Genomic DNA, 21626 nt, shown 5'->3' on the forward strand with positions numbered 1-21626 from the left:
GGTGTTGGGTTTGCGCCAGACATAGCGTTTTCCTTGATTGCCAAAATGTTTTTTTTTCATTAAGCAATGGCTTTTTTCTGTCCACTCTTCTGTAAAGCCCAGCTCTGTCGAGTGTACGGCTTAAAGTGGTCCTATGGACAGAAAGTCCAATCTCCGCTGTGGAGCTTTGCTGCTCCTTCAGGGTTATCTTTGGTCTCTTTGTTGCCTCTCTGATTAATGCCCTCCTTGCCTGGTCCCTGAGTTTTCTTTCCCTCTCTTGGCAGGTTTGTTGTGGTGCCATATTCTTTCCATTTTTTAATAATGGACTTATTGGTGCTCCGTGAGATGTTCAAAGTTTCTGATATTTTTTATAACCCAACCCTGATCTGTACTTCTCCAGAACTTTGTCCCTGACCTGTTTGGAGAGCTCCTTGGTCTTCATGGTGCCACTTGCTTGGTGGTGCACCTTGCTTAGTGGTGTTGCAGACACTGGGACCTTTCAGAACAAGTGTATATATACTGAGATCATGTGACACTTGCACACAGGTGGACTTTATTTAACTAATTATGTGACTTCTGAAGGTAATTGGTTGCACCATATCTTATATATAAGCTTCATAGCAAAGGGGGTGAATACATATGCATGCACCACTTTTCCGTTTTTCATTTTTTTCATTTCACTTCACCAATTTTGGACTATTTTGTGTATGTCCATTACATGAAATCCAAATAAAAATCAATTTAAATTACAGGTTGTGCAACAAAATAATGCAACAAAATAGGAAAAACCCCAAGGGGGATGAATACTTTTGCAAGGCACTGTACTTTGAGCAGAACTGGAGGATAAACCATATCCTTAAGGTAAGCTCATGACATTATAACGCTCAATCAATCAAATGGATTTTATAAAGCCTTTTTACATCAGCAGCTGTCACAAAGTGCTTTACAGATACCCAGCCTAAACCCCAAAGAGCAAGCAATACAGAGGCAGAAGCCCATTGGCAAGGAAAAACTCCCTAGAAGGCAGGAACCTAGAGTGGAACCAGGCTCAGAGGGGTGGCTAGTTGTCTTGCATATAGAGTGGACAACTTGACAGAACATGCATGGTACAGCCAGTGGTCCTCAATGTATCAATGCATTGATACGCATCAATACATTTCTATGCATTTATTTACATTTCAAATGCTGTTAGCAGTCTCTGGGATTTGCAATGGATTCAACCATGATATTGCCTTCCTCTAGTTAACCTCATAATATCACTTCTGACATTTAGTGTCACGATTTGAAATAATCCTTTTACCTTCAGGTCAGGGCTCCCGAGTGGCGCAGCCAGTCTAAGGCACTGTATCTCAGTGCTAGAGGTGTCACTACAGACCCTGGTTCAAATCCAGGCTGCATCACATCCGGCCGTGATTGGGAGTCCCATAGGGCAGCACACAATTGGCCCAGCGTCGTCTGGGTTTGGCCGGGGTAAGCCATAATTGTAAATAAGAATTTGTCCTAAACTGACTTGCCTAGGTAAATAAAGGTTAAATAAAATATAATATCTGAGCAACAATACTAATGAAGCCTGATTACGAACCTGAATTCTGGGAATTTCAGGTAAATATTTATTTCATTGCTATCCTCATTCAAGTATGAGAGGCATGCATCATCACTAAAAGATTCTATTAAGCCTGTCTAAGCCTCAGAAAGCACAGCATACGACCCTCCTGTGAAGCTGATGGAGCTTACAAGAGGTATTTAAATGATTTTTCACGCTGCAAAATCACAAATAAAGCAGAAAGCATGTCTGTTGTAGTATGACAAAGTATACATCTTTCAGTATGTTTGCATTAAGATGGAGACACAGTCATGTCTTAGAAAATAACATAACATATTTCATGGACACAAACCTATGATCGGAAAGGGTGTATGATGTATTGAAATAGATCCTTTATCTTGGTTTACTTAGGAACCAAACACGTCTCTGACGCTTGCCTCTGAGTCTCAGATAGATTGGATGGTCGTAAGCAGTGATGAGGTTTTGTCTATTGATCTGTGATTGAAACATTCTAAGTACCATCCACATACAACCCTCTCATATCCAGGCTATTTGGGTTGATGGTAGATTGAAAGTGGATACATCATTGGTGGAACTGCTCAATTTGAAAGCATCAAGCAAGCAACATGGAACAGAGACCATGGGACAATTAGAACGCACTCATAATCAGAGCATTTATCCGGTACATATTCCATTAGGTCCTTATTGGGGAGTAGTTGTATTATGGATTCAAGGGCACAATTGATGAGTGGAATTGTAGAATAGGGAGTTAGAGACGGGAAAGAGACAGGTAAAGTGGTTTGAAGGGGGAGAGAAGAGTGAGAGAGAGAGAATAAAAGAGAGAAAGACAGATGGAGACGGAGAGAGAGGCAGAAAGAGAACAACAGATAGTGGGGAAATGATGTTTGTATTCTGTTTTCCTTTGGGAACATTGCATTAACCCTATCAAGTTCATTTAAACCTGATTGAATGGTTTTCTATATACTATCATTTGCATTATCATTACAAAGTCTGAGGGAGAAACTTTGACAGAATGATGAGGTCATCAGTGTGGGACAATAGAATTAGGAATTAGAACTCACTCGAGGAAGCGGGTGATGTACTGGCGGCTGCAGCGCGACCAGCTGGGGGTGGAGGTGCCATACAGGAGCTGTGGAGACATGATGAAAGGTCTTTTCCCAATCGGCTCACAGTCATTGCCGTTCCCATCATGCTGAATCCCAAAGCTGCGGCATAGAAGCACATCCCACAGAGAGAAGGGAGAGTGAGTGGGCCCTGCATGGACAATTTGACATGTACACAGATATATAGGAATATATAGACACACACACACACACACACACACACACACACACACACACACACACACACACACACACACACACACACACACACACACACACACACACGTCTGCACTCAATGGCAAACACACACACACACACACACACACACACACACACACACACACACACACACACTACACAGTGAGTGAACAACTATACAATATAGTATCCATTCTCAAATATACAGTATACATCGACTGGACAAAATATTAGGACCACCTAACTAATGGATTGAAGTGGATTTAACAGGTGATATCAATCACCTGGATTCACCTGGTCAACACGTCATGGAAAGAACAGGCATTCCTAATATTTTGTCCACTCAATATATACACACACAGCTGATGCAGAGTGTATATTGAGGGGCCACTGCCTAGACAGGCTGCCTAGACACACACTTTAATAAGCACACGTATGAACGTACACATTCACACAGTAGAGAGAGACCAAAGAGACAGACATGTACTGTATACACATCAAATGCTGCCAGAGCCTGCCTTGGAAACCGCACAAAATCCTTTGACCAACATGTCTGGCAGCAGTCTTGGTGTCTTTGTAGTGGGTAGCATAGCCCGCTAAGCTAACGCGACACATTTCTTTCATCAGTCGCCGGACTTCCGGATCTCACACAAGCGTTAACCGACCCAGTCCCATTTACCCCCTATGGCCACTGAGCGGAGTATTTAGAAACCAATCTGAATCACACCAGGGGGCTTAGCAATATATGGCACCACCAACCAATATCACAGCTTTACTCTGTGACGGTCTAAAGACTCCAAGGCGAGGGCTTAAGCCTCAAAGACTAGGTAAACTCACTTTTAATTGTATTTACATACCCTGTTGCTGTATATAGTAAAGGGCCCCTTTCCAACAAATGCCTAAGTCAGTGCTGGTTCAGTAAGAGCTCTTTAAAAAAGTGGGACACGTATAGAGACATGCTGTACATTGACTGGAGTTGACCTCAACTACTATCAAACTCTATTAGGTTTTGCATTCATACACAGCATTGATAAGGTCCACTCCCTTTGAATTAAGGCTATGACATTGACAATGATGAAACCTGACGGGGTGAGACGTTTGTCCCTATTGGAATAAACAGATGTATCTTCAATCACCTTCATCCCAAGAGAGTGGACCTTCATTTTCTTGTTATTGGGCATTTGGATCTACGTACCACAGAGCGAATTCATTTAACTTGTGTGCTGCACGACTTGTTTTCTGACTTAACTAACTTGAATCACAGCATTCTAATTCTACACTATACTTAGATTGCTTGTCAAATGATTTTTTATACTATTTAATTTTGAACTATAACCATAAAACATTTGCATAACTTAACATTAGTTTGAATGAGTACCATAGGAATACAGTGGAAGATGTTAAAAATGGTCCTGCTCCTTGGCCAATCAAGCTACAAGACCAACTTAACAAATATGTTCAAGCTATCTTAACATCAAATTATCAACTATAATTATATATAATGTGCATACAGTCGTGGCCAAAAGTTTTGAGAATGACACAAATATTAATTTTCACAAATTCTGCTGCCTCAGTTTGTATGATGGCAATTTGCATATAATCCAGAATGTTATGAAGAGTCATCAGATGAATTGCAATTAGAAGCTTCAAAAGACTAGAAGCTTCAAAAGGAGGGTGATGCTTGGAATCATTGTCCTTCCTCTGTCAACCATAGTTACCTGCAAGGAAACACGTGCCATCATCATTGCTTTGCACAAAAAGGGCTTCACAGACAAGGATATTGCTGCCAGTAAGATCGAACCTAAATCAACCATTTATCGGATCATCAAGTACTTCAAGGAGAGCGGTTCAATTGTTGTGGAGAAGGCTTCAGGGCGCCCAAGAAAGTCCAGCAAGCGCCAGGACCGTCTCCTAAAGTTGATTCAGCTGTGGGATCGGGGCACCACCAGTACAGAGCTTGCTCAGGAAGGGCAGCAGGCAGGTGTGAGTACATCTGCATGCACAGTGAGGCGAAGTCTTTTGGAGGATGGCCTGGTGTCAAGAAGGGCAGCAAAGAAGCCACTTCTCTCCAGGACATCAGGGACAGAGTGATATTCTGCAAAAGGTACAGGGATTGGACTGCTGAGGACTGGGGTAAAGTCATTTTCTCTGATGAATCCCCTTTACGATTGTTTGGGGCATCCGGAAATAAGCTTGTCCGGAGAAGACAAGGTGAGCGCTACCATCAGTCCTGCGTCATGCCAACAGTAAAGCATCCTGAGACCATTCATGTATGGGGTTGCTCTCAGCCAAGGGAGTGTGCTCACTCACAAATGTTCCTAAGAACACAGCCATGAATAAAGAATGGTACCAACACATCCTCCGAGAGCAACTTCTCCCAACCATCCAAGAACAGTTTGGTGATGAACAATGCCTTTTCCAGCATGATGGAGCACCTTGCCATAAGGCAAAACTGATAACTAAGTGGCTTGGGGAACAAAACATCGATATTTTAGGTCCATGGCCAGGAAACTCCCCAGACCTTAATCCCATTGAGAACTTGTGGTCAATCTTCAAGAGGAGGGTGGACAAACAAAAACCCACCAATTCTGACAAACTCCAAGCATTGATTATGCAAGAATGGGCTGCCATCAGTCAGGATGTGGCCCAGAAGTTAATTGACAGCATGCCAGGGCGGATTGCAGAGGTCTTGAAAAAGAAGGGTCAACACTGCAAATATTGACTCTTTGCATCATTGCCTTTGACACTTATGAAATGCTTGTAATTACACTTCAGTATTCCATAGCAACATCTGACAAAAAATATCTAAAGACACTGAGGCAGCAGACTTTGTGAAAATTAATATTTGTGTCATTCTCAAAACTTTTGGCCACGACTGTACATTTGCATAAAATAACTCACCCCCTACTGCTATTGACCCATAGAAACGCATTGAAAACAGATTCACTACATGCAAAAACAGATCGTCCTCAAATAAATATCAAAACCAAGATTGTTCGAAGTGTCAGTCTTATATCTGACAGACATAAGAAAGATCAGGAAATTGTTTGTCACTAAACCGTCTCCATATATACTGTACTTCCATTCATTTTTTTTTGTCTTGTGGGGCATGTGGGCGTCCTAGAGCAAAACAGCCAACATGTACAGTACCAGTCAAAAGTTTGGACACACCTACTCATTCAAGAGTTTTTCTTTATTTTTACTATTTTCTATATTGTAGAATAATAGTGAAGACATCAACACTATGAAATAACACATGGAATAATGTAGTCACCAAAAACTGTTAAACAAATCAAAATATATTTGAGATTCTTCAAAGTAGCCACCTTTTGCCTTGATGACAGCTTTGCACCCTCTTGGCATTCTCTCAATCAGCTTCATGAGGTAGTCACCTGGAATGCATTTCAATTAACAGGTCTGCCTTGTTAGAAGTTAATTTGTGGAATTTCTTTCCTTATTAATGTGTTTGAGCCAATCAGTTGTCTTGTGACAAGATAGGGGTGGATTACAGAAGATAGCCCCATTTGGTAAAAGAACAAGTCCATATTATGGGAAGAACAGCTCAAATAAACTAAGAGAAATGACAGTCCATCATTCCTTTAAGACATGAAGGTCAGTCAATCCAGGAACATTAAGAACTTTTAAAGCTTCTTCAAGTGCAGTCGCAAAAACCATCAATCGCTATGATGAAACTGGCTCTCATGAGGATCGCCACAGGAAAGGAAGACCCAGAGTTACCTCTGCTGCAGAGGATAACATCAGAGTTACCATCCTCAGAAATTGCAGCCCAAATAAATAAGACACATCTCAACATCAACTGTTCAGAGGAGACTGCGTGAATCAGGCCTTCATGGTCGAATTGCTGCAAAGAATCCACTACTAAAGGACACCAATAAGAAGAAGAGACTTGCTTGGGCCAAGAAACACGAGCAATGGACATTAGACCGGTGGAATTGGTCTGGAGTCCAAATTTGAGATTTTTGGTTCCAACCACCGTGTCTTTGTGAGAAGCAGAGAAGGTGAACGGATGATCTCCACATGTGTGGTTCCCACCTTGCTGGTTACACTGTCAGTGATTTATTTAGAATTCAAGGCACACTTAACCAACATGTCTAGCACAGCATTCTGAAGTTATACGCCGTCCCATATAGTTTGCGCATAGTGGGACTATCATTTGATTTTCAACAGGACAATGACCCAAAACACACCTCAAGGCTGTTTAACCTGTTAGGGCTAGGGGGCAGTATTGACACGGCCGGATAAAAAACGTACCCGATTTAATCTGGTTACTACTCCTGCCCAGTAACTAGAATATGCATATAATTATTGGCTTTGGATAGAAAACACCCTAAAGTTTCTTAAACTGTTTGAATGGTGTCTGTGAGTATAACAGAACTCATATGGCAGGCCAAAACCTGAGAAGATTCCATGCAGGAAGTGGCCTGTCTGACAAGTTGTGTTTCATCTTGGCTCTTTTTATTGAAGACTGAGGATCTTTGCTCTAACGTGACACTTCCTACGGCTCCCATAGGCTCTCAGAGCCCGGGAAAAAGCTGAACGATATCGAGGCAGCCTCTGGCTGAAACACTTTATCGCGTTTGACAAGTGGCCGATCAGAGTACTATGGGCTTAGGCGCGTGCCCGAGTCGACCCCATGCTTTATTTTCTTTCGTCTGTTTACCTAAACGCAGATTCCCGGTCGGAATATTATCGCTTTTTTATGAGAAAAATGGCATAAAAATTTATTTTAAACAGCGGTTGACATGCTTCGAAGTACGGTAATGGAATATTTAGAATTTTTTTGTCACGAATTGCGCCATGCTCGTCACCCTTATTTACCCTTTCGGATAGTGTCTTGAACGCACGAACAAAACGCCGCTGTTTGGATATAACTATGGATTATTTTGAACCAAACCAACATTTGTTATTGAAGTAGAAGTCCTGGGAGTGCATTCTGACGAAGACAGCAAAGGTAATAAAAATTTTCTTATAGTAAATCTGACTTTGGTGAGTGCTAAACTTGCTGGGTGTCTAAAAAGCTAGCCCTGTGATGCCGGGCTATCTACTGAGAATATTGCAAAATGTGCTTTCACCGAAAAGCTATTTTAAAATCGGACATATCGAGTGCATAGAGGAGTTCTGTATCTATAATTCTTAAAATAATTGTTATGCTTTTTGTGAACGTTTATCGTGAGTAATTTAGTAAATTCACCGGCAGTGTTCGGTGGGAATGCTAGTCACATGCTAGTCACATGCTAATGTAAAAAGCTGTTTTTTGATATAAATATGAACTTGATTGAACAAAACATGCATGTATTGTATAACATAATGTCCTAGGGTTGTCATCTGATGAAGATCATCAAAGGTTAGTGCTGCATTTAGCTGTGGTTTGGGTTTATGTGACATTATATGCTAGCTTGAAAAATGGGTGTCTGATTATTTCTGGCTGGGTACTCTGCTGACATAATCTAATGTTTTGCTTTCGTTGTAAAGCCTTTTTGAAATCGGACAGTGTGGTTAGATTAACGAGAGTCTTGTCTTTAAAATAGTGTAAAAGATTCATATGTTTGAAAAATTTCAGTTTTTGCATTTTTGAGGTTTTTGAATAACGCGCCACGGGATTACACTGGCTGTTGAGTAGGTGGGACGCAAGCGTCCCACCTAGCCCATAGAGGATAAGGGCTATTTGACCAAGAAGGAGAGTGAATCTCTCATCAGATGACCTGGACTCCACAATCACCCGACCTCAACCCAACTGAGATGGTTTGGGATGAGTTGGACCGCAGAATGAAGTAAAAGCAGCCAACAAGTGCTCAGCATGTATGGGAACTCCTTCAAGACTGTTGGAAAAACATTCCAGGTGAAGCTGGTTGAGAGAATGCCAAGAGTGTGCAAAGCTGTCATCAAGGCAAAGGGTGGCTACTATGAAGAATCTCAAAATCTCAAATTATATTTTGATTTGTTTAACACTTTTTTGGTTACTACATGATTCTATGTGTGTTATTTCATAGTTTTGATGTCTTCACTATTATTCTACAATGTAGAAAATAGTAAAAATAAAGAAAAACCCTTGAATGAGTAGGTGTGTCCAAACTTTTGACTGGTACTAAACGTGTTTGTGAGAGTCTCACCTTTACACAGATGGGTCATATTAGTGTGTAGCCCCAACTATTCGGACGCTACAGACAGAAGTTGGCAGGTCGGCTGTACCGACTTCAGATGAGTCTTGTGTGGCCTGTGGTCGTCCTAGAGCAAAACAACCGACATGTACGTGTGAGTCTCATCTTTCCATTTTCGTTCTGACAAACACCGCTCTGGCTCTGTCACCTTTCACCGCAGAAGTGTTACTTAAGCGGATGTGGTAGATTGTGATGCATCCAATGCAAAAAAAAACAGATCTGTAGCTTAAACTGACAGATTATTAAATGTGTTGTATTATGCTAATTCGATTTTAGCAGGGGCGAGGACAGCGACCTTTGGGGGTTTAAACCATTCAAGCTAGAGACACCAAACCAACTTTCTCATGTTAAGGCTATCCTAACTTCAAATTCTTAAAAACGTTTATCAATTATAACTATATAAACGTGCATTAATTAGCATAAAATAACCTACCAACAGTAACTCTTAAACCATTCAAGCTAGAGACCTCAAACCAACTTTTACATGGTCAGGCTATCCTATCAATCAATCATTTCTTCTCAAGTTAGCAAGCACACCACATTTTCTTCAGGAAATGTACTTTTCTACTTTATAAAAAAAAGGTACTTACTTTGACTGTGATATGTGGTTGTATCACCTAGCTATGTTAAGATGAATGCACTAATTGTAAGTCTGATAATGACTAAAATGTAATAAATGTATTGTGCATTGTATTCGGCAAATGTGACAAATAAAATTTGATTTGGAACAAAGTTTCTTCTGGTTGTGATTTTTTTTCTTTCTCAAACTGCCTTTTCTGCTCAATAAAAGCACATCATTGAAATCAAGCTCTCTCTCTCTTTCACTCTCTCTCTCACACTCTCTCTCTCACTCTCTCTCACACTCTCTCTCACTCTCTCTCTCACACTCTCTCTCTCTCTCTCTCACGCTCTCTCTCTCTCACGCTCTCTCTCGCTCTCTCTCTCACTCTCTCACGCGCTCTCACGCGCTCTCACTCTCACCCGCTCTCACTCTCTCACGCGCTCTCACTCTCTCACGCGCTCTCACTCTCTCACGCGCTCTCACTCTCTCACGCGCTCTCACTCTCTCATGCGCTCTCACTCTCTCATGCGCTCTCTCTCTCTCTCTCTCATGCTCTCTCTCTCTCTCTCTCTCTCTCTCTCATGCTCTCGCTCTCATGCTCTCGCTCTCTCTTTCAAAATCAAATCAACATTTTCACCGAATACAACAGGTGTAGACCTTACAGTGAAATACTTACTTACGAGCCCCTAACAAACAATGCAGTTTGAAAAAATATGGATAAGAATAAGAAATAAAAGTAACAAGTAATTAAAGAGCAGCAGTAAAATAACCATAGCGAGACTATATACAGGGGGTACCGGTACAGAGTCAATGTGGAGACTATATACAGGGGGGTACCGGTACAGAGTCAATGTGGAGACTATATACAGGGGGGGTACCGGTACAGAGTCAATGTGGAGACTATATACAGGGGGGTACCGGTACAGAGTCAATGTGTGGTGCACCAGTTAGTTGAGGTAATATGCACATGTGGGCAGAGTTATTAAAGTGACTATGCATAGATGATAACAACAGAGAATAGCAGCGGTGTAAAAGAGAGGGGGGGGGGGGGCAATGCAAATAGTCTGGGTAGCCATTTGATTAGATGTTCAGGAGTCTTATTGCTTGGGGGTAGAAGCTGTTTAGAAGTCTCTTGGACCTAGACTTGGTGCTCCGGTACCGCTTGCCGTGCGGTAGCAGAGAGAACAGTCTATGACTAGGGTGGCTGGAGTCTTTGACAATATACCTGACACCGCCTGGTATAGAGGTCCTCGATGCCTGGAAGCTTGGTCCCAGTGATGTACTGGGCCGTTCGCACTACCCTCTGTAGTGCCTTGCGGTCGGAGGCCGAGCAGTTGCCATACCAGGCAGTGATGCAACCAGTCAGGATGCTCTCGATGGTGCAGCTGTAGAACCTTTTGAGGATCTGAGGACCGATTCCAAATCTTTTCAGTGTCCTGAGGGGGAATTGGTATTGTCATGCCCTCTTCACGACTGTCTTGGTGTGCTTGGACCATGTTAGTTTGTTGGTGATGTGGACACCAAGAAACTAGAAGCTCTCAACCTGCTCCACTGCAGACCTGTTGATGAGAATAGGGTCGTGCTTGGTCCTCTTTTTCCTGTAGTCCACAATCATCTCCTTTGTCTTTCGTTCTCTCTCTCCGTCTCATTCTCTCTCTCTTTCCATCTCATTCTCTCTCTCCATCTCATTCTCTCTCTCTCTCTTCATCTCATTCCCTCTCTCCCCCATCTCATTCCCTCTCATTCTCTCTGTCATTCATTCTCTCTCATTCATTCTCTCTCATTCATTCTCTCTCCTCACTTTTTAACACCCCCACTTTGCTATGTTAGCTCTCCTGGATAATTAGCTACTGAAAAACAACAGGTGCCTACAATGTAGAGTTTCTGTGTTTTGCTATTAAAGACCACAATATAGATAGATCTGTAATGCTTTAGTTAGAAGAAGTGTTGGAGTCAGGCGCAGGACACATGGATGAGTGTAAACAATAACGTGTTTACTAAAATCATAATCAAACTTCTTCCACATCAAAAATACAGGGTTAGGAGAAAACACCTCCAACAATCACAAAACAGGAAACAATCACAGACAAGACAAACAAGGAAGCCAGAGGGTTAAATAATGAACATAATCAGGGAATCATAAACAGGTGTGAAAAATAAAGACAAAAGCAGACGAACAGGGAAACATAGATCGGTGGCAACTAGTAAACCGGTGACGTCGACCGCCGAACGCCGCCCGAACAAGGAGAGGGGCCGACTTCGGTGGAAGTCGTGACAAGATCCTAGATTTGTTTGTTTGTGTTCTTGAGTGTACTGCCATTGCATGTGTGTGGCTTTATATGCTTTTAATTGTCAAAATAATTAGTTGAGAGGGGGATAATTTCTTAGACAGATTCTGTTATTATTCACAAATGTCAAAGTCATTGTGTCCACATAAACAATGTGTTTGTGGCATTGCATTGGTGTTTGGCTGTATGTGTTTTTGATTGTCTAATTAGTTTTATTACAAAGCCATAGTGTCTGCCTCAACAACAGCAGAACACTGAGGACAAAGCCATAGTGTCTGCCTCAACAACAACAGAACACTGAGGACAAAGCCATAGTGTCTACCTCAACAACAACAGAACACTGAGGACAAAGCCATAGTGTCTGCCTCAACAACAACAGAACACTGAGGACAAAGCCATAGTGTCTACCTCAACAACAACAGAACACTGAGGACAAAGCCATAGTGTCTGCCTCAACAACAACAAAACACGGAGGACAAAGCCATAGTGTCTGCCTCAACAACAACAGAACACTGAGGACAAAGCCATAGTGTCTGCCTCAACAACAACAAAACACGGAGGACAAAGCCATAGTGTCTACCTCAACAACAACAGAACACTGAGGACAAAGCCATAGTGTCTACCTCAACAACAACAGAACACTGAGGACAAAGCCATAGTGTCTGCCTCAACAACAACAAAACACGGAGGACAAAGCCATAGTGTCTACCTCAACAACAACAGAACACTGAGGGCAAAGCCATAGTGTCTGCCTCAACAACAGCAGAACACTGAGGACAAAGCCATAGTGTCTGCCTCAACAACAACAGAACACGGAGGACAAAGCCATAGTGTCTACCTCAACAACAACAGAACACTGAGGACAAAGCCATAGTGTCTGCCTCAACAACAACAGAACACTGAGGACAAAGCCATAGTGTCTGCCTCAACAACAACAGAACACTGAGGACAAAGCCATAGTGTCTGCCTCAACAACAACAGAACACTGAGGACAAAGCCATAGTGTCTGCCTCAACAACAACAGAACACTGAGGACAAAGCCATAGTGTCTGCCTCAACAACAACAGAACACGGAGGACAAAGCCATAGTGTCTGCCTCAACAACAACAGAACACTGAGGGCAAAGCCATAGTGTCTGCCTCAACAACAACAGAACACTGAGGACAAAGCCATAGTGTCTGCCTCAACAACAACAAAACACGGAGGACAAAGCCATAGTGTCTGCCTCAACAACAACAGAACACGGAGGACAAAGCCATAGTGTCTACCTCAACAACAACAGAACACTGAGGACAAAGCCATAGTGTCTGCCTCAACAACAACAAAACACGGAGGACAAAGCCATAGTGTCTGCCTCAACAACAACAGAACACGGAGGACAAAGCCATAGTGTCTGCCTCAACAACAACAGAACACTGAGGACAAAGCCATAGTGTCTGCCTCAACAACAACAGAACACTGAGGACAAAGCCATAGTGTCTGCCTCAACAACAACAGAACACGGAGGACAAAGCCATAGTGTCTGCCTCAACAACAACAGAACACTGAGGGCAAAGCCATAGTGTCTGCCTCAACAACAACAGAACACTGAGGACAAAGCCATAGTGTCTGCCTCAACAACAACAAAACACGGAGGACAAAGCCATAGTGTCTGCCTCAACAACAACAGAACACGGAGGACAAAGCCATAGTGTCTACCTCAACAACAACAGAACACTGAGGACAAAGCCATAGTGTCTGCCTCAACAACAACAAAACACGGAGGACAAAGCCATAGTGTCTGCCTCAACAACAACAGAACACGGAGGACAAAGCCATAGTGTCTGCCTCAACAACAACAGAAGACTGAGGACAAAGCCATAGTGTCTGCCTCAACAACAACAGAACACGGAGGACAAAGCCATAGTGTCTGCCTCAACAACAACAGAACACGGAGGACAAAGCCATAGTGTCTGCCTCAACAACAACAGAACACTGAGGGCAAAGCCATAGTGTCTGCCTCAACAACAGCAATACACTGAGGACAAAGCCATAGTGTCTGCCTCAACAACAACAGAACACTGAGGACAAAGCCATAGTGTCTACCTCAACAACAACAGAACACTGAGGACAAGGAACATCATTAATAGGTTCTAAAGGGGTGGAGGGACCAGAGCAATGTCCCATGGTATCACATTCCACAGCTCCTCTTCCATTCAGGTGCACATTGAATGCTTATCAAATACTTAAAATGTTGCATTCCCTCAGCCACACATTATAACTAAGCGACACAAGGGTGGGATGGGCGGTACATAAATCCAACACCTGCGTGTTATCATTATTTCATTAGGATATATTCTCCATGGGTGTTTGTGTACAATGTATCCTAATTGAAGGTGTCTGGGTACAATGCATTGTCATTACTGAGGGTATTTGGGGACAATGTATTGTATAGCTGTGTTTTTCAGCAGGTATTTATAAGGCTAGACCTAATACATGAAAGAACCACCTATTTTTGTTCATCACATCACACAATGGAGATAAAACACCATGCGGATTACTCTATGGCTGCGTTTAGACAGGCAGCCCAATTCTGATATTTGTTTCACTAATTGGTCTTTTGACCAATCAGATCAGCTCTGACAAAGATCTGATGTAAATAGAGCTGATGTGATTGGTCAAAGGTCAACTAGTGGGGAAAAAAAGATCAGAATTGGGCTGCCTGTGCGACGCCTGTGTAACACGAATCAATTTGGACAATTTCTGTTGCAGCAAGTTGCAAGCTGTGACATCTCAAGCGACCTTGCTGATACACAAAGGCAGAGCAATTCAAACAGAACATGCAATCCTTTCATACATCACATCATTTTTCATAAATTATCTGTTTATCCAAATGTTTGGTAATTGTAACAGCATTGATATAGACAAAATGCTGGCTGTAAAATTTAGCTAGCTAGCCAAAATGTTGCCTATTTACCAATCTTGGTTAGCTAGCTAGCTAACCAAGATAGCAACGAGCTAAGCTAGCTAGTGCAGTTCTTGTTGGACAATTTCAGTTGAAACTGGACAGAGAAAGGTCTGAGTTCACTTTTAAAATGACATTTATTAGGCCTCCCGAGTGGCGCTGCGGTCTAAGGCGGTGCTTGAGGCGTCACTACAGACCCAGGTTCGATCCAAGGCTGTATCACAGCCGGCCGTGACCGGGAGACCCATGAGGCCTCCCGGTCAATTGGACTAGCGTCGTCCTGATTAGGGGAGGGTTTGGCCGGCCAGGATGTCTTTGTTCCATTGCGCTCTAGCGACCCTTTGTGGCGGGCTTGGCGCCTGCAAGCTTACTTCGGTCGCCATGTGTACAGTGTTTCCTCCGACACAATGGTGTGGCTGGCTTCCGGGTTAAGCAAGCATTGTGTAAAGAAGCAGTGCAGCTTAGCAGGGTTGTGTTTCGGGGGGGGCATGGCTCTCGACCTTCGTCTCTCCCGAGTCCGTACTACCAATTGGATATCATGAAAATGGGGTAAAAGTTTTTAAAAAATGAATACAAAATAAACATGACAACTGGAACGGAATGATATGACGAGTCATGTAAACTTGTTTCTGCTTACTGACTGGACATTGTATCCAGTCAGTTTCTATCTCTTGCAATGATGCAATGCAACTATGTTGCAGGCAGTTTTTTGAGGGTGAGGGTGACAGGTGGACATAAATTGCATCCAGGTTGCTTCGTATGTGTCACGTCCTGACCAGCAGATGGAGCTGTTGTAGTAGTTTGGGGGTCAGGACGTGGCAGTCTTGTGTGTGTCTTGTGACTCCTGATCAGGAACAGCTGGGAATCGTTGTTCCTGATTGGGAGTCATATATGTAGGAGTTGTTTGTCACTGGGGTTTGTGGGTGGTTGTTCTTGTACTGCGTTTTGTATGCCTGTAAGACTGACACTGTTGTGTTTATTGTTTTTTTCAGTGGATGCTTTACTCTTTTTTTGAAAATTAAAATATGAGTATCCATATTCCCGCTGCGCCTTGGTCCTTCTCTCTCACATACGACATATTCGCCGAAGAGTACGACATATTCAGTGACAGTATGACATCCGCTTTAGTGTGAAGAACTCAATATCTGAGTGTGTTGGCACATGTGGCGTACTGTACGTGTGAAGAACAATATCTTAGTGTGATGTTGTCAACAAAGAAGATCAAAAGGTGTTGGATAACTGTAATTGGTAGCAGAGAGACATGAGATATCAGACAGAAGCTTTAGAGCTTTGTTTGGGCCACCTGGGTCTGTTTTTCCTCTTTCCTATCTTCCAAAATAGAGAAGCCATTTTTGGTGTAGACTACTCTTCACTACCCACTGAGCACACCACATCATTTCAACCTGGATAATTGGGTAACATTTGGGCTGAGACGTTGGATAAATGAGATTCACCCACTCAAAAATTACAGCTAAAATGTTGTTGAATTTCCAATGTGTTATCACTATTCTATCAACCATCTATAAGCACAACCAAATTCCATTGGAAAAGTTGTCACCCAAATGACAATCCCTGCGCTTCAAACATTTAAAAGGACAGCAAAGCTCAAATGGGAATAAAATGTCAGATATGTTTATTTATACATCAGATTGCGTTATCACTGTGCCTCATCTAATAGCAGAACCAAATTACCTGGATTACAGTTGAGATTACATTAAAAAGTACATGGTGCAAGTGATCAATTCTGTTGGAGATTCTGGTCAGATTATTACAGGAATTGTGAAGATTTCCACCCGACCTGCGACGACCTATTCATGCCATCTCTAACATACACACTTTATATGATTACATAGGAAGACATTTATATAGTTGCAGTAACCTCACAATGTGGCCATGGATATGTTACTCATTTTAAGGTTGATTGTTACATTAGTTGGTAACTCAAGGCCATTTACTGTATTACAAAAGTAATATTGAATTGTGTTTGGTTGACAAGGCATCGAAATATTACATTTAAAGGAGATGTATCTGCTGCTTGGATAGTTCCTTCTGAGCCACTGGCTTAATCGCATTCTTTCACTTTTATTTTTGGCTGAGTTGAAGACGTGAATCCAACATATCATTTGAGAACTTGTTGACAAGTTAATAGGATAGTTATTGTATTTCAAAAGTGATATTGACTTGTCTTTGGTTGTCAACAAAACCAAATATCACCATTTGAAGGAGATGCATCTTCTGCTTGGATAGTTCCATCTGTGCCACTGAGTCTGGCTTTAATTCCAGTTTGTCTACAAATTAATAATTGATATGTTGGATTCGAGTTTCCATCTTGACCAAAAGTTTAAGTTAAAGAATAGGACTAAATCAAATCAAACTTGAAAAAATTTGAACTGATTTAGCTTTATTTTTTTACTTGGATATCAATTATTAATTTGTATATCAATTTGTTGACAAACTGGAATTAAAGCCAGACTAAGTTAGTGGCAAAGATGGAACTATCCAAGCAGATGATAAAACCCCTTCAAATGTTGATATTTGGTTGCGTTGACAACCAAACAACTCAATATCACTAAATATAATTACATTTTAAACCAACCAGAGCGTGAAACCCTAGGCCTATGTATTGTCTACTTTTAGTTGAAACTGGGTTAAATTGAAAACATAGCTGTTGATGACTTTGCAAATGCTATATAGGTCTCAATAGCATCATTGAAGATATGAGTGATAAAGTATGGTCACGTTTAATTTACTCTGTTAAACCTACTCTATGGAATTAGTTCGATAGCAACAGTAAATCTATTTCGTTTTTAAGTGGTCTCTCAACAATCATTCTCAGGATAGCACATTGGTAATAGTCAGTGACAATTATTCTAGCTAAACTGGGCTTGGTTAAAACCCTGGATTGGAGTCCAAAGGGTAGCTTCTAGATAGATAAATTCTCCAGTAGGAGGTGCTGCACAGCCTATTGTTTTTTTCTCCTGATAGTTGAAATAACGTTGAAGATCTGACGTTGTTTTAAAAAAGGTACACATTCAATATATTTTGTTGTTTGAATATGTTGAAATTTGGTTACCATGATGACATAATCCTGTGGTTGAAATTTCACCCTCAATACAACAGTTTGCATTGATTACTTTTTTCACATCCAATACATTTTCCACGTAGATTCCACATCACAATACGTTGACAAATTATGTTGAAAAAACGTTGATTCAACCAGTTTGTGCCCAGTGGGTACTCATCACTGGAAACAACTTTGAATTGGAAAGAAAAACAATAACAGGTATTCAATGACGCGGAACGCATCACAAACCCTGACAAACTTTTACAGATCCACAATCAAGAGCATCCTGTCGGGCTGTATCACCGCCTGGTATGACAACTGCACCGCCCTCAACCGCAAGGCTCTCCAGAGGGTAGTGCGGTCTGCACAACGCATCACCGGGGGAAAACTACCTGCCCTCCAGGACACCTACAGCACCCGATGTAACAGGAAGGCCAAAAATATCATCAAGGACAACAACCACCCGAGCCACTGCCTGTTCACCCCGCTATCATCCAGAAGGCGAGGTCAGTACAGGTGCATCAAATCTGGGACCGAGAGACTGAAAAACAGCTTCTATCTAAAGGCCACTGTTAAACAGCCATCACTAACATAGAGAGGCTGCTGCCAACATACAGACCCAAATCACTGGCCACTTTAATAAATTGATTTAATAAAAGGTATCACTAGTCACTTTAAATAATGCCACTTTAATAATGTTTACATTTCCTACATTACTCATCTCATATATATAATGTATTTCATACCATCTTTTGCAACTTGCCTTTGCCGCACGGCCATCACTCGTCCATTTATATATATGTACATATTCTTATTCCATCCCTTTACATTTGTGTGTATAAGGTAGTTGTTGTGAATTTGTTAGATTACTTGTTAGATATTACTGCACTGTCGGAACTAGAAGCACAAGCATTTCGCTACACTAGCATTAACATCTGCTAACCATGTGTATGTGACAAACAAAATTGGATTTGATTTGAGTGGGTAGAATGTGTTTGCTGGTTGAACAAAAACATGAAATATGCAGTGAGGAAGAAATTGTGTTTTTTAAATTAGATGTTCTGTGTATGTTTAGCTAGTAAGGTGATGATTTAGCGAATCCCTGGGCACATTGACAGGACATGTTTTTTTTTTGTTGCAAAAGCAGAATTTAAATATCGTATATATATGATAATGTTATGCATTTAATGCATTAAACATCGAAGTGCTGAGAAGAGGGCAGAGAATATTCCATGTGCAAATCCAATACTCACTCTGATGCACTAATCATAAATTAATTGGGTGTTTTGTTCTGTGAACTAATCTATTCCTAGAAAATTGACTAACAATATGTGAGTATATTTCATTAATAATTAAAATACTGTCGCAGTAAGGACCATTTTGTGCCACTGCAAATAATTGCATGAAGAATAAGCAGATAATTCATTAATTGTCAAATCTAGACGTCAAACCATTACATTAATTGTCTTCTTGATTGATAGCCCCAGACACTCAGACACACAACGCATACAGTGCCTTCAGGCACATGACAGCGCGTCTGGAGTTTCCTAAAAGGCACTTGAAAGATTCAGATAAGGCAAAAGATTCTGTGGTCTGATGGGACAAAAAATTGAACTATTTGGCCTGAATGCAAAGCGATATATCTGGATAAAACCAGGCACAGCTCATCACCCTTCTAACACCATCCCTACCGTGAATCATGGTGGTGGTAGCATTTTCAGCGGCAGGGACTGGGAGACTGGTAATGATAGAGGGAACAATGAATGAGCCAAATACAGGAACATCCTTGGTAAGATGCTACTTCAGAGTGCAAACGACCTTAGACTGGTGCAAATGTTTACATTCCAACAGGACAATGACCCCAAGCATACAGCGAAAGCAATGCTGGAATAGTTTCAGAACAAGAATGTGAAAGTCCTTTAGTGGCTCAGCCAAAGCCCAGACTTGAATCCCATTGAAAATCTGTGGAAAGACTTGAAGACAGCTGTTCACCGCCGCTCCCAATGTAACTTAAGAGTTTGATAAAATCTCAAAATCCAGTTGCGCAAAGCTGATCCAGACATCCCAAAGCTGATCCAGACACATACCCAAGACATTTACATTTTAGTCATTTAACAGACACTCTAATCCAGAGCGACTTACAGTAGTGAATGTATACATTTCATACATTTTTTTCCCCCCTACTGGTTCCCCGTGGGAATCGAACCCACAACCCTGGCATTGCAAACACCATGCTCTACCAACTGAGCCACACGGGACCTAAGACGACTGAAAGCTGATCCAGACATACCCAGGACGACTCAAAGCTGATCCAGACATACCCAGGACGACTCAAAGCTGATCCAGACACATACCCAAGACAACTCAAAGCTGATCCAGACATCCCCCAGACGACTCAAAGTTGATCCAGACATACCCAAGATGACTCAAAGCTGACCCAGACATCCCCTGGACGACTCAAAGCTGATCCAGACACATACCCAAGACGACTCAAAGCTGATCCAGACACATACCCAAGACGACTCAAAGCTGATCCAGATACATACCCAAGACGACAAAGCTGATCCAGACACATACCCAAGACGACTCAAAGCTGATCCAGACATCCCCCAGATGACTCAAAGCTGATCCAGACACATACCCAAAACGACTCAAAGCTGATCCAGGCACCCTAGACGACTCAAAGCTGATCCAAACATACCCTAGACGACTCAAAGCTGATCCAGACATACCCTAGACGACTCAAAGCTGATCCAGGCACATACCCAAGATGACTCAAAGCTGATCCAGGCACATACCCAAGATGACTCAAAGCTGATCCAGACATACCCAAGACGACTCAAAGCTGATCCAGACATCCCCCAGATGACTCAAAGCTGATCCAGACATCCCCAAGATGACTCAAAACTGTAATCGCTGCCAAAAGTGCTTCTACAAAGTATTGACTAAGGGGTGTGAATACTTATGCAAATTAGATATTTATGTAATAACAAAAAGGTCTAAAAACATGTTTTCGCATTGTCAATATGGGGCATTGTGTGTAGATGGGTGAGGATTTATAATTTTATCCATTTTGAATTCAGGCTGTAACACAACAAAAATGTGGAATACTTTGTGAAGGCACTGTAACACTTAACATTCAACCCATAATCGCAGAGAATATGGCAAATCAAACACATCCAACTAAGTGACACATCCAACCAAGTGACACATCCAACCACCAACCATGTGACACAATAAACCATGTGACACATTCAACCATGTGACATACCACGTGACAATTCCATGGAGAATAAGAGCACCTCCTCCAAGCTGCCCACTGCACTGAGGCTAGGAAACACTGTCACCACCAATAAATCCGCGATAATTGAGAATTTCAATAACCATTTTTTTTACAGCTGGCCATGCTTTCCACCTGGCTACCCCTACCCCGGTCAACAGCCCTGCACCCCTCACTGCAACTTGCCCAAGCCTCCCCCATTTCTCCTTCACCCAAATCCAGATAACTGATGTCCTGAAAGAGCTGCAAAATCTGGACCCCTACAAATCAGCAGGGCTAGACAATCTGGACCCTCTCTTCCTAAAATTATCCGCCGAAATTGTCGCAACCCCTATTACTAGCTTGTTCAACCTCTCTTTCGTATCGTCTGAGATTCCAATAGATTGGAAAGCTGCCGCGGTCATCCCCCTCTTCAAAGGGGGAGACACTCTAGACCCAAACTGCTACAGACCTATATCTATCCT

The 21626-nt window shown here is 42.0% G+C and overlaps 1 protein-coding gene across 1 annotated transcript in view; it reads right to left on the bottom strand.

Annotated features, from left to right (window-relative positions):
* The window catches only part of LOC106592618 (A disintegrin and metalloproteinase with thrombospondin motifs 7), a 168529-nt gene that overhangs the window by 118635 nt on the left and 28268 nt on the right, over positions 1-21626 (bottom strand). The window contains exon 8 of the mRNA XM_082969738.1: positions 2605-2748. Coding sequence (XP_082825864.1) covers positions 2605-2748 — 144 coding nt within the window. The remainder of the gene's footprint in view (positions 1-2604; positions 2749-21626) is intronic.

This window comes from Salmo salar, chromosome 26 (genome assembly GCF_965601325.2).
Source record: "Salmo salar chromosome 26, fSalSal1, whole genome shotgun sequence".
Lineage (NCBI taxonomy): Eukaryota > Metazoa > Chordata > Actinopteri > Salmoniformes > Salmonidae > Salmo > Salmo salar.